Source organism: Trematomus bernacchii, unplaced genomic scaffold (assembly GCF_902827165.1).
Source record: "Trematomus bernacchii unplaced genomic scaffold, fTreBer1.1, whole genome shotgun sequence".
Lineage (NCBI taxonomy): Eukaryota > Metazoa > Chordata > Actinopteri > Perciformes > Nototheniidae > Trematomus > Trematomus bernacchii.
The window spans coordinates 4268283-4283030 of record NW_022987714.1 but is presented as its reverse complement, the minus strand read 5'-3'; the positions used below and the strand labels follow the sequence as shown (position 1 = coordinate 4283030).

Here is a 14748-nt window from a genome sequence, read left to right as displayed (position 1 = left end):
TTAAAAGAAGTTCAAGTATCACACAAGCAAACTGACAGACACACACACACACACACACATGCACACACAGACAATGGTGCCCAGTTGGTTTGACGTCAGCCACTCACAGTCTCATTTTTATTTGAAGAGCCAAATTTCTATCAATACAGGTTTGGACTGCTGTGAGAAAATAGCAGCTGGCCTCGTTCCCTCTCATCTTTGTGAGCCTCTCAGGACACTGTGAATAGATTACACAAGTTCCCTTGTCCATACTCCTTCCAGCCCTCCTCTCGCAACAAACAGCACATATCTTTCATTAGAAATGCTACTGAAAATCCCAACCTCAGCTGTATTCACATCCAGCCAACTTGGCTTTCCAAGTTACAAACCAAACAATTTGATTCAACATAGTAAAAAGGCAATTTGAACCGGCTTTATATCAAGCTATTCACAATGCAAAAAGAAGCTATCTTTTCTTTCTTGCATCCTGATTGTCTCGTAGGTTTTTCAGCTTTTTCTAGGTCAGAACACTGTAGTGTCTCTGGAGCAGTCTGCAGCATTGAGATGTAAGAGCAAAGTTGATCTCGGGTCAGGTGGCCTTTAGGGCTCCATGTGGTCCCTTCTACGGCCATATCTCTGCGCGGCTGCCTCTGATTGGCCAGTGTGGGGAGCCAGGTCTTGACAGGTGTTTGAAAGAGAGACACCTGTTTGGCCATGTGCTAATTTAGTGATCCATTTACTGAAAGCAGTGGGCAGTGTCTGTGGGGTGCCCAAAACATTCCAAGTAATTTAACAAAGTATTACAGCCATGCATTCCAAAGCCTTAAATGTTATAGGACGCCATAGAGATAAATACCTCTTAATATACGACAAACACACCTTCACTGTATCTTTTTGAAGACGATATGAATTGTAGTGATGTGTAATGGAACAGATCTGGTTGCTGCCTGCCCTTGTCTGCTGCTATCTGGTTCCCGCTCACCCACTGTGCTGCAACCCCTCCCTAAATGGCTTGGGCCAGTGGGTGCGGCGTACCGAAGGCTGGCCAGGCTTGTTGTGAAAGTAGAGCAGCCCTGCCCGACTCACGCAGCCGTGCCCGACCAGCCCAACCAAGATATTCCCATAATGAGCAGGTTGGAACCAAAATGTGCAGGTTGAGATCAGATCTTTGGCTCAGTGGTGGAGAAAGTGCATAGTTTAACCCCAGTAAACACAGGCCTTTCAGGACCCTAACTAAAGAGGGTTCGTTCAGTAAACAGGAAATGAAGCAGCAAGGCGTTTTCGTAGAATGAGAAGAATGCCACTGCTCTGTACCGCACCAAACAGTAATGCATCTGTGGTACAGTACTGGCCATTCATTATCCAGAGAATGTTTCTCTCCCTCTCTCTCTCTATCTTTTTCTCTTTTCCTCTCTCTCTGTTTCCCTTTAGCATTGTGGACACTTGTGTTTGAAGAATTGTGGGTGCTTTTCTGAACTTCCTTATTTCTGAGGTGCCCCGTCATGTACTTCCCTTAAAAACATGTGAAGGCTAGTTTAAGTTTAAGTGAGAAATTCGAAATTAAGCATCATCGGGGTTTTTAATGAGCAATGATATTACGCATGCCTTATCATAGGTTTTAGGAAATGTAACTTACACTGAGGTTGTGGTGAGCAGCGCGGGGTTAGCCGCATTGTCTTGGCATAGACCTAAACGTACTGTCACATCGCTGTCAGAGGATGTAGCAGCTGTAGAAATACACCTCCCCCCCTCCGCACACACAGATTGCACATATGCACCACACACACTCCTACTCATATAGCCACTCTTTCACACACACATTTTCCACTTTCTTGCGTGAAGAGCAGAGACAGAGAGTAAGGTCTCATTAGTGTGTGGGTTCCTCTCCTCTTGCTCACACTCTGACCCCAGAATCCACAGGAGTCAGTGACCTTCCTGTAGACATGAGGCCTCCGAGGCAGCCCACAGACAGGGCAGGGCGCTGCTGTGGACCTGCAGCAGTCTGATAGAGGCACCTCGAGAGCCACACATAAATCATGTTTTGATGTACACTGTCTTGATATCACATGCTGTCACATGCTGTCAGCAAGTCTTGTTAACACCGCTATTCAGAGCTGTGATGAGGAGCAGAGAACAGCCTCTAAGAAAGTGAGCAAAAAGGGACAGCGTTGCATTTATTTGTTTAGTTTTATGATGTGTTTTTCTTGAAGTAAGAATAGACTCTTTATAACACCACCACTCACCATCCTATGCACTTATGAGCGCTTTGCTTTTACAATAATTGCTCAATTTCACGCTCAAATAAGCATCTTTGACCACATTTGATTATCCATTTTATTCTTCACATGCATTAGGTTTGATAGGATTCCACGAGTGACAGCCATACTGAATTACAGGCTGGGGCAGTCTTAAAGTGCTCGGATGTAGGATCTTCTTATGCAGGGTTTTCTTCCAGCTGGGTGGCTTATGATAACTGAAACATGATGAAAAATGCAAAGAGACACAAGAGAAGGAAGAACAGGGAGAGATAGGGAGGGGGAAGAAGGAGAGAGAGAGATAGAGGAAAAGGGGGGAGGATAATATTTTGTTTCTCTGAACACTTTTGAAGGGTGAAAGGATATTTCAGTTTACCCTTGGCGCACAGTATTGAACTACATTTTAACCTTGCATTTGTATATCAGCTGTTTATGGTTTAATGTAACACATGAAAGAAATGAAAGGGCAATGTACAGTAGATGTTTAATGTTGTACATGTTTGATATATACTTTTTCAGTAGATATGTATATGTATATAAAGTAAGCAAAAACACTAGTATTATATTGTTTCTTGAAATTGTGCAATTTCCTTTCAGAAATTGAGAAACAAAGGCCATAATGACTGTGCTAGTCCTGATCCTGAAGACTGTTTTGGGCACAGCCCCCTCATGGACGACCATTTCGGCAAACTAAACGAAGAGAGTGATTTAATGTACAAGCGCTGTGGTGTAAGTACTTCCTTTGTCCCCTGCTGTTTTGTGTTGATTCCTGTCTTTATGTTGATGTTCACTACAGGCGCTAAACAAGAAAGAACACAGAGGTTGTGATAGCCCGGACCCCGATGCCTCATATGTCCTCACTCCTCACACAGAAGAAAAGTATAAAAAAATTAATGAGGAGTTTGATAATATGATGAGAAATCATAAAATCGTAAGTACTGTAAATGCAACGTTTTTGCTTGGCTTTGTGGCACAAAGGATTTTCACTCTTTTTTCATTTAACTTTTTCCTCTTTTTGTTACCCCCAGAACCTCTGTCAACTTCTTTCAGAACTACTCTAGCTTAATATGAATGCCCCTTCACTGGGTGTGCATTTGTTTCTTATGATGATTTGTTTTGCAACTGATATTTTGGCACACCCTGATAAGATCACATTTCATGTGAACAGGTGAAATGTTGCATGCTTCTGCTGGAAAGATTACACCCTAGTATCATGGTCATGTTATCATAAATCAAACAGCAGTTGCTATTTAGAACCATTGGGAATGTACAATAAATACTTTCTCACTTGTCGTGAGTATTTATCATAAGGCTATGCAGGTTCTGTGATATAAGGTTTTTTTCTCCAACCTAATTTATATTTTTACAAGTGACAGGCATAACCGAAAACAAGATAAAAAAACGTTAACAGTTCCTTGATAATGTAATGTTTGAAATGTCCCCTTTATAATCCTTCTATTACCTCTCTTTAGATGCCTTCTAGCATAAAATAAATCTTACTCCTGAATGGCTCCAGCATAAAAGTGTTCCCAGAGCACACTAACACTACGCTATCATTTAGCATCTTCCCTCTCCTTCATCAAATACCACACTGGCTCACACTCTAAATTACCACAAATCTTTTGTGATCTTATCATGCGGGACAATATTAGAACTGTGCAAGAACATAGTGCTTACTAAGCAGTCGTTTTCTCTATTTTCCTGACATGAAGAGCATCACATTGCCATTAACAAACTAATGATAACACCCGACCGGCTCACTGGATAATGCTATGATGAAACGTTCTCACCGCCACCTGTCATTCTCACTTAAGCTTTGCACAGTCAGCACTTTTTAGGTAAATGCAAGTGAGTCACGATTCTTGTAGTTGTGAATCCCTGCCATCCCTCTCTGCTGTGCTGAGAAACACGTAACACAGTGGTGTTTGAAAAGGTGAAAGTACGTCTGTAGTGCTGACTGCTGCAATGCCAAAGTGATCACCTGAGCGCATGTTTTTTTGTGATTTTTCTGTGTGTTGTGTTATACTGAAGACTTGTGTGTATACTTAATGTATGATGTAAATCAGAATAAACTTTTGTGATGATCTTATGGTGTTACCCAATAGCCCTCATGTTGGGTATAAAGTGTCTTAAAACATTTTGTGATGAAGAAACAGTCAAGTTTAAAATGCACAGTATGTCCTTGTTTATTAAAGCAAACCCTCAAGGGTGGCTCTCTGTTAATGATGCCATGACAATCACTGACCCATCAGACTCATCATTAGACTTGGTCTTGAGTGTGTTTATGTGTAAACCTCTGCTTGTGTTTGTCTCCCTCTTGTAGCCCACAGCATTGCCTCAGCAGAACTTCTCCATGCATGTGGCAGTGCCTGTGTCCAATCATAATGCCATGTACCAGACAGGAGGGACTCTGGGCAGCCAGGCGCTGGCGGCCGCCGCGGCCTCTCTCATTGACAGTGGGATGCTGTCCCCTCCACAGGCCTCTATGCACAGGAATGTGGGCTCCAGTGGAGGACCCCAGAGGCCCACCAGTGCAGGTTAGTACACAAAAACCCCAGTTAATTGGTCAAAGTGGTGCACAAAGGATGCAGAACACTCAGAGCAGGATTTATTTAGTTGATTAAAGCCCCTTTGTGAGTGTAGTATGTGATTACAGTATATTATTGTTATAATTCTGCTGGCATACATTTTTTGTTGGAACAATTTGACAGTTCTGATGAGAAACTGATGGAAGTCATTAAGTCATTAAGATAAGATTCTATCTTATCTTATCTTATCTTATTAGCCTAGACACTAAGGCTGCAGCCACACAAGAACGGTAACGGTCGTATCCGCTACAGTTCTCTATCATATAGACGGTTCGGCCACACGAGGCTGACAGGGAAACGCAGATAACGATAACGGGTCCCAAGGTGGGTAGATCTGGGGACGCAATGCGCTGGGGGGCCAAACGGCTCCGTGTCTACGCCCTATACAATCATTTTTGTCACTCACTTCTTCCACCTCAAAAACATCGCCCGTCTACGTCCATCCCTCTCCCCCACTGCTGCAGAAACCCTTATCCACGCCTTCATCACCTCCCGTCTGGACTATTGCAACAGCCTCCTCTATGGTTCACCTGCAAAAATCCTCAAAAAACTTCAATACATCCAGAACTCCGCCGCCCGTCTACTCACCCACACCCGAATCCGTGAACACATTACACCCGTCCTCATCAAGCTCCACTGGCTCCCCATCCCCCAGAGAATTAAGTACAAAATCCTCCTAATGACATACAAAGCCCTCCATAACCTGGCCCCATCCTACCTGACTGACCTCCTCCACAGCCACACTCCCACTCGCTCCCTCCGCTCTGCTGCTGCCAACCTCCTGTCCCTCCCCACCCGGACCAACCTCAAGTCCTGGGGCGGCAGAGCCTTCTCCGTTGCTGCACCCACCCTCTGGAACTCACTACCCCAATCCATCAGAGATTCTTCCTCCCTCACCGCATTCAAAACATCACTCAAAACCCACCTGTTCAACACTGCATTCAACCACTGACCACCCCCCCCCCTGTTTTCTGTTTTGTTTATCTCTTTTTGTATTTTTTTTTTTTTTGTTTTGTTTTTGTAAATAATTTTTTATTCTCTGTCAAAGCGTCTTTGAGTTTCTAGAAAAGCGCTATACAAGTCTCATGTATTATTATTATTTTCTGATAACGATGAAGCAATAGCCCCGCCTCTCCCCACCTCTCCTGCTCAGAGATCAGCTGCTGGGCTGTCAGAAGAGGGGGAGGAAAAGAGAGGCTCCATTTATTATTCTTATATTATTATATAGAGTCGTTATCAATTTGTTTTAAAGCTCAATACCGTTAACAAAGAAGACCTCTGACCGGCATTTTTCTAATTTTGTCCGGAAGATTTAAACTTTAACGGACATGTTGACCGGCGAAAAAACGGAAACTCTCCCTTGGAAGAGGCGGAGAGGTGGGTGTTTTTCATCTGCTGGTGGACTACCGGAGAGATTTACAGCAGGAGCACACGCTTGCCTCGGGGAGGGAGAAAAAGAGCCAGAGCGTCCACCGCGGAGAATAAACAGAAGGGCAACCATGGCAACCATGCACGGGAAGTCTTCTTCGCTGCTTTTGGTGTATTTTGTGGCAGAAATACAGCGCCACTTACAGGCCCGGCATATGTACTACAGCGTCTCCAGCGCTTTCGAGCGGGCTCGTGTGAACGGACACGTTTCTGGTGCCTATTGCGGTGTGGACGGAAGACTTTTTTGATATCGAATTTGGTTCGTTTGCGTTACCGTTCTCGTGTGGCTCCAGTCTCAAAGCAGGGGGTAACACCTAGCCTGGTTGTCTCCAAACAAAAACAATGACTAACTGCTCCACATTATATCTTGTTTGTTTGACAAGAAATTATGAAAATGGGCTTTGATGGGATAACATGCTGTACTGTTCTTAACTATTTTTGGATGAACTACAGTTAATATGTGTGTCGGGCACGTCTCTCAGAGTCTATGCTGGTCTCCCCAATGTAAACCACAATGCATTAAAAGCAGATTTCTTAACTTTAGTTGGAGCCAGGCTAGTTGTTTCTCTTGCTTCTCCCCCTTTTTTTTTCTTCTTCAAGATGGATGTGGATGCAAGGGGCCTCAGATCAAGCAATAATATCACTCTGCACCATTTAGCTGGTGTTTCTGTCATGTATTTATATTTGTACACTCTCTTAAATGCTTATCATCACACCTTTTACTGTATCAGCGTTGTGGAAAAATAATGTCAGTGTACACTAGTTCTTGAATGAGAGGCTTGACAAAGTCATTCCAGATGGCTTTTGCAAGATGCAGCTACACTGCACAAGATAGAGGTGCAAGCAATAAGGTGTGAAATACCTCATTCAAAATTAACCACATACCAGAATTGGACAACACCTACTCATACACAGGGGGTTTACATATTGATTGTGTTTTGAGATAACTACTCGTTCCTGATAATTCAATGCTTTATTTGCATTGTTTTTGTTTGTTATGATTCATTTCGGATCAGCCTTTATAAAAAGCTTAAAAATAAAGTGCCCCGGCCCATATAAGTGGACGTAGCCAATGTGACATCACCCAGAAGTGGGCATATTTAGATAAGATGTTGAAGCCAGGCAAATGTTGCACCTCTTTCTTTTTTTAATCACAATGTAGACATCCCATAACCATACCCTGCTTAATCGTGTTTTTACTCTAAATGGGAAATGGGTTTACGAAATGAACATGTTGTATTTAAAGAAGACTTGTAACTAGCTATTGAATCTAAATCTTATAAATTAGTTTACTCAGATTATAAATCAAATTACAAGTAGAGTTATTTTTCTTATGGACTTCTATACATCGGGATTCTTTTTGCAACTAGTGGAGTTGCCCCCAGTTGTAAATGAGAAAGAATACAGGTTTAGGGCAATCCTGCATTGGCTTCACTTTTCAGACCCTTCTTTTATAAAGTCTGTGTCCAAGGCTCACGTGGCAGACCTGCTGTTGTGTGCTAGATAATGATGGTTTCTACTTGTTAGAACTTCAATGAGAGGATCCAGTAGATTCAGAAATAGAATAATGTATTGTTGCAGCAGGTGCTTCTTCATTGTGGAATTCTGCAATCATCACTTCCAACTTTATAAACATAACAAAACACCATGCTGAATACGGCTTGATGTTGCTCTCTTTAATCATAAATTGAAAATGTCCCCACCATGAGGACACTGGCGAGAGCACACACCTCCCTTTCGTGAGCTGTGAAGATGGATCTACATGAAATGTTCATGTCTGGTCTGGCATCTCCATCACATGCTCTGCTAGCTTGCAGAAGGATGCAGATGGTTAATCATATCACTCTGTGCATCTCATTAGGTGGTATGCTGGATACCACAGACCTTTCAGTGCCAAGTGGTGTGGGCTCCGGCCCAGCGGGTAAGTCCTCCCGGAGAGATTCATTAGCTCTCTGTAGCTCTGCCCAATTGGCCTCCTGCTTAGCACGCGAGCTGGATAGTTGCATATCCATCTGTGAGTGCTTCAAGACGGTTGTCACTGTCATTGACTGATAGTGCCTTTGACCGACTATTTTCACTGCATGCAAAGGGAATACAAGTATTGTTCCTCTCAACAGAGGAAATGTATGTTATGCTTGTTAAATGCATGTGTGAGTAATGGCTCAGCAGCATTCACACAGTGTGGTGTTTGTGTGAGTATAACCAGTTGAGGCAATTAGCTGTCCGACTGACTTTGGCAGGTAAATAAACGCAGCGTTTCCTTTAAACTTGTCACCTCTATGGAGCCCTCCCTCATCCTGTTTCCTTCCCTCTATTGACAGGTGCATCTGTTTTGCCCCACTACTCAGGCAGCCCTTATAAGGCTGGAGCGGGTCTGTAAGATGCCTAGACCTGCATAACCCTTTAGGTATTCGGGCCATGACACCCCACTAAGTCCTCGGTACACAATGACCGGACAGCTTGTCATGGCTGCAATGTGCTGTGTGAGAGGCGAAAGCAGGTGGAGTTTAACTCCTTCCCTATCACTAAGCTCGCTGCACTCCATATAGTATTTCTAACAAAATGCAATATAGTGTTTCAAAATTGTACGATATTTGACGTTCATAGCAAGGGGACAACCACTAGAATATAGGCTTACAATGGGGTATTTGGCTAGGTATTGATTAGAAGGTATGCATAGCACTTTGGATCAGTTTACAACATTTCAAGAGGGTGTTGGGTATAAGTTTAGGGTGTGGTACCAGGTCGGGTAGAGTCAGGGTCCTCTGCCAGGGGGCGTCAGCGTTTGGCACAGAGTGAGCATGCTGCAGCTGTTGTTTGTACCAAGAGTGTAGAACAGCAGATAGTACAGGGTGAAGAAACCTCTCCAAGCCCTGCTGTCAGATGACCATTCCTGACATAGCTCAGATTTTTCACAAGTAGCAGCTATGACCACAGCAGAAACATTTCAAAGTGGCCAGATGGATTAGTGTGATATCTTCTCTCTTCTTCTTCAGTATCACCATAGAGAGAACTTTCAAGGCCAAAAACCCTGGATTTTTTGATAAAAGGGATCTCATATTGGGATCTGGAAGAGTTATTCTTTACTTATTAGGTGAATATGAAAATAGCCTGACTTGCAAGAACACACATGTTGATAAAAGAGGTTTTCTCTAGCAAAAGATTATTATTAAAAGCCATCTGTTATTGTTGTAGTCTAATCTTTGGTTAAAAAAAGTGTTCTACAGCTACTGCGCCTTCAAAAACAATCTATTTATGTCTGTAGTTCTAGACTGGTGAGCATAAAAAAATCAAAGTTGTTGTGATCGGAGAGAATTTAAGTCTGCAAGCTGTACACAACACAGCATTACAAGCTATTGAAACACAGTGCCATTGCACATTTGTTTAATCAGCAGAAAATATTGGGTAATGGAATAAATGATATGTAGCTGCACCTAGTTTGTTCTGGTGCGAATTTCAGTTTTTTTATTGATGGGTGATTAAAGGTTATACATGCATTCAAAATTGGAGAATAATGCTGTCAAAAACAAAAAAACAAGAACAATTATTAACCTGATAGCCTTGTGCCTTTAGGTTTAACTAGTCACTAGTCTGCTCATAGTTTTCTGAGACACAACAACACAACTGCATGGAATCTATTATTAGAAAAGTGTTTTTGGAGACCTTGATTCACATCTATTATTCCTTTTCATTTATCAAGACATTTTCTCTTTTCCTGAACCTCACGCAAGTGGGATATTGAGCTCAAGTCTCTCTGTTTTATTTCCCTGGACTTCAAATGAAAACTGAATGTCTCAGTTGTAAACACAAGGCCTTATGTAAGTCCCCTTCCCAGACCGTGTTAATAATTCAGGACAATGAACAGAAACCAAACAGCCTTCCACATGCACAGGTTTCAGTCAGATGATTTATTGGCCGAACCAAGCCATTACAGAAGTCTGAGTATGGAGTGAGGATAGACTTTAGAAGAAAACCTGAAATGTCCCTGCTTGAAGGCTGGGTCTTAACTTGTGGCTGTTACGTTGGCTCAAAATGATCTTTGTGGTCCGAGTACTTGTTCAGACATGTGTTCCCTTCTTGGCATTTATGTGAAACAAGTGTGGGAATTATTAATCATCAGACATCTGAAGTCATAATCATAGGAAGTTACAACAAATGCAACTCAGGTTGGTTAACCCAACATTAAATAAGGCAGTGAACACCACACTGAGCTTCTGTCTGTCTTTGCCTGATGATGCACTAGCAATGTGTCAAGTTGTTATCATCCCAGCATATGTCGGTATACAAGTGAACAAAGATATCTTGAAATGGTAACAGAAACAGTTTGAGTGAAAAAAAATGCAGTCATACATTTTATACCAATATATGTTATAATTGTACAACAACAGCAACAGCTTTTCTTAACAAATTCATATTTTAGATGTGCTTTTGAGGACCACTGAAGGCATTTATTATCCTTGCCTCTATTACAGTAACATTTCTTTGGAAAAACAGTATAAAGGACAATAAACAATGCTAGTGGGAAGCTGACACAAGTGTATTTGATTGAATAAATAAATAGCCAGGAAGCAGCTATTGTCTAAATGACACAAAAGAGAAGGGAAAAAGCCCCTTTTCAGGGTACACTCAAAGCCTGTTACTTTTCTTGGCAATAGAGTATATGTTCATTTCAGGTACAAAAATATAAAGTAATAGGGATGTGTTGTTATATCTTTGTTGTTCGATATACAATGGTGTTTTGAAGTGGAATGGGCCAATTATTAGTGACCAACTTGATGCCTTTTTCATTTTTAAGCCTTTGTTAATGCTATAAGTTTTAACTGTGTTTTTTTCTGCTATGACACTCTTTAATATTTTCCTCAGAATCACTGTTACAGTATCACTATCACAGCTCACTGATTTTTAGGGATTCTCCGATCGATCGGCCGCCGATCGATATCTGCCGATACTCACTCTCTGCCGATCGATCGGTGCTCTCTAAAAATGCCGATCGCGAGAGCCGATCGTATGACGTAAAATGATGACGTAAAATACACGACACTTTTCTCTGTGCGCGGCAAAACAAGCTCGCCAAAATGGCTTCACCAGTCTGTCAGTATTTTATGGTGTCCGAAAATGACAATAAAATAGCGGTATGCAACGTGTGTGTGAAGCAGAAATCCTGCAGCTCCACCCGCTGTGACGGACCGGTGAGCGGAGCAGAACACACACTAAGAGTTAGACCTAACACACTTAGCTATTTTATCTACCTCTGGAGCTAACTAAACTAGTTATAAATATCTTTATTCTTCACTGTCGGGTCACTCATTACTGGATCAGCGAGCTGCATGAGATACTGACAGGCTGTCAGGAGAGAGAGAGAGGGAGAGAGAGGAAAAGAGAGCGCTTCCGCTCATTTCTCCCGTGTTATTTTCCAAAGTTAATGTAAACTTGAATAATGTACTTCATTTGAATGTAATAATTATGTTGGTTGTTGTTTGTGGAAGCGCCAGTGAATGAGCCCCATTAACTGAGTTGTAAACATCACTTTAAATGGAAAATCCCCATAGGCCCCGCCCACTCGATCGGATCGGCGATCGGTATCGGCCGATACTGATTCCGGCGATCGGCCCCAACATTGGCGATCTGAGCATCCCTACTGATTTTGATTAGAACATTTTTACTTGCAAAGCTGCAACCAATTCCCTCACATGAAAGTCTATTTGCGCTAATATATAATTCGCACTGAATGACATCTTCACTGCTTTTAATCAGGTTTGCTATTTTTAGGGCCTTGGACATTTACTCAGCTAATTCTGTAAACATTGTGTTCTTGCTGCAGCCAAGTGTTGTATGATCAAAGCCAGAACTGACGCTGATAGCTGCTTGTATACTGTTGATTCAGCTGTAAGATACAATTGTCGGCTTCATAACTGTTTATTTGACCCTGAATTGTTACTGTCCTTATCTGCAGTCAGAGGGGCTATTGTTCCATTATGTTCATACACAAGAGCCTACTCATTGTGCACACACTGTGTTTCACTGGGATACACTGAACACAATAGAGTCAACATGTTGAAGTGCTACTGATCTGTTGATGCAGTGCTAAACACCATTTATTCTTTCTTCCCCTTGTTCACAGGATTACGACATGTATTTATAGTAAAGGTTTATGGTTGAAACTTTAACTCAGATGATATAAATTAAATATAAATGTCAAGCATACATGACACATCGCTTTTGTTCACTTGTTTTTTCACAACATTTCAGTGCTTTAATAAAGTTTGCAACATCTATGTTGTTCTAATGAGTCATACAGTTTGTTGCAATTCATAAAAGGGTACTGAAGGTCAGGAAAAAGATATGGAAAATGTATTGGTTTTGAATTTTTTTATAATACAAATACTATATGAAGCTAGTTTACAGTTTAATTTTTCAATGTGTTTTTGAATGAATTATTTTTCTTTATTATTCATTCTATTCTCAAATGTGTCAGCTTTGTCGCAAATGTACTTAGACACATACTGTAGAGGCAGATTTTCTTTGTGCTGGTATTCTGGAGATACATTTCATATAATTTAGAATAAGCCAAATGCAGAGTATTTAAAAAAGATATCTATATTGTGTTACAAAATGTAAAACATACGGTATATACAGTGTGTATCATTTTTACCCTTTAAAGGGGATGGTTGTCCAGCGAGTGTGACGCTTAAAAAAGAAAGAAAAGGAAATAACTAATGACAATGACATGCCACCAACATTTAGGTGTGAATGTGGAAGGAAGATTGTAACACTTTGCTATTGTTTGTGTGCACCATGTACAAAAACAACATCAAGCGATCTTTTACTGTTTTTTTATTCAACTGTAATGGCTTCATCTATTTCTTTTAAGCAGTCACAGTACATTTGTCAGTGAACTGCTCCTCATCCCAAGATGAAGAAAGAATTGACTTTGATTTAATCATTCACAATAAAAATAAAAGGCTCATCAATTTTGAAATGGACATTTTATTTTTGTAAATGTGCAGGATAATTATCCAAGTCTATTAAAACTTCCCAGAGGGTTGGAAACACTTAACGCTGCGTGCTGCAGCAGGCTGCGAAACAGCGCTGTGTGAGAGCTTTCTTGATGACTGGGAGTGTTGTCAGTCACAGTCTGTGGTTTGATGATGTGTTTCTGTTGCTGTGCACCTCTGCAGGGAACGGTTTTGTGAACTCCAGGGGCTCTCCGGGCATCCACAGCTCACCCAGCGGCAATGGCCTGGGTAAAGTCATGCCCACCAAGTCTCCACCACCCCCCGGAGGGAACATGGGAATGGGAGGCCGTAAGCCAGACCTTAGGGTTGTTATCCCTCCGTCTAGCAAAGGGATGATGCCCCCACTGGTGAGTACAGCACTCCACTGCACACAAGCATCACCAGCTAAAGGGTCTTTAAGTACCTCTGCTGCAGGGCAGACCAGAGCTTTGTTCAGTGCCATCCAGACTTTCATAGAACAATCTTGCTGGGATTTTGCCACAACTATTTTTGACATTATCACATCGATATAGCATGCAAAACACTGTGTTTATCTGCCAACTGGGACTCATTGTGCAGCGTTATTATTGTGCTGCATACTCCCTCTATTAACATGTGGGCAGAGCCAAGAATCTGCAGCCCAGGTGTCATAACTCGCACTCAATTATTCTCATTTAAGAGGCTTTCTCTAATTATATTAATGAAGGTGCAGAGAGCTCTGACCACAGCGAACACCTGAGGCTAAACTAAATTCTCCTGGTCATAAATCAACATGAAGCAACAAATATTACATGGGGGATTTTTTTCAGCCTGTGGCCAGCAAATATTCTATTTTCAACATTGCGAGTTGCTGATGTTGTCAGCAACAGGAGCCACTCCAGGAAAATGATTGTGTTTGGTAAATAAACCAAGGGTTACTGTGGGTGCTCCTCCTTTTGCAGAACATAGCCTGGAGCAGTTTTTAAACAACTGTGTGTTACCATGTCGGCATGTGGAATCAGCGGAGCAGGACAGGAAGTGTTGTAAGAGGTCTGAAACAGGTTAGGCGGTGGTGGGAGGAAGGCTCTGTTGGAGTGGTAGAGGCTGTGGCAGGTCTGCAGACAGCCTGTCATTAGGCCATAATGGTATTAAATTAATCACATCTCAGTGTGACAGAGTGTAGATGAAGACTTAATCAGGGGCCCAGGGTGTGAGCCAGATAATATCTTGTCGCCCTTGTCGTGTCTTCCTGCCGCTATTGATTGAGTGTGGGTATTAAGACAGACCCGGCCTGGTCGCAGTATGTCCCACAGCACAAAGAAGATGGAAGATGGGCCGCTGGTTGCTCTCTCAGGAAAGAGAGGATTTGAAATACTCTGCTAAGTATCATGCAGTCATTGTTGGTACCAGTGAAGTTACTTCATGTCATTTCTGATGACTATGAGATGATTGCAGTTTCACATTCAGAGTTATGTTAGTGTCGGTCAATATATATAACAATTATTTACTCTCTGTTCTTAATTC

General features: G+C 41.9%; 1 protein-coding gene across 6 annotated transcripts in view; it reads left to right on the top strand.

Moving 5' to 3' along the window:
* The window catches only part of mef2aa (myocyte enhancer factor 2aa), a 59649-nt gene that overhangs the window by 39091 nt on the left and 5810 nt on the right, over positions 1-14748 (top strand). For 4 of the 6 annotated variants that reach the window (XM_034141302.1, XM_034141300.1, XM_034141301.1 and 1 more), the window contains 3 exons: positions 3031-3165; positions 4558-4771; positions 13429-13613. In XM_034141302.1, the coding sequence (XP_033997193.1) occupies positions 3031-3165; positions 4558-4771; positions 13429-13613 (534 nt within the window). Of the gene's footprint in view, positions 1-2831; positions 2964-3030; positions 3166-4557; positions 4772-13428; positions 13614-14748 lie in introns of all 6 variants that reach the window. The other 2 variants (XM_034141305.1, XM_034141303.1) reach the window with 1 other exon arrangement.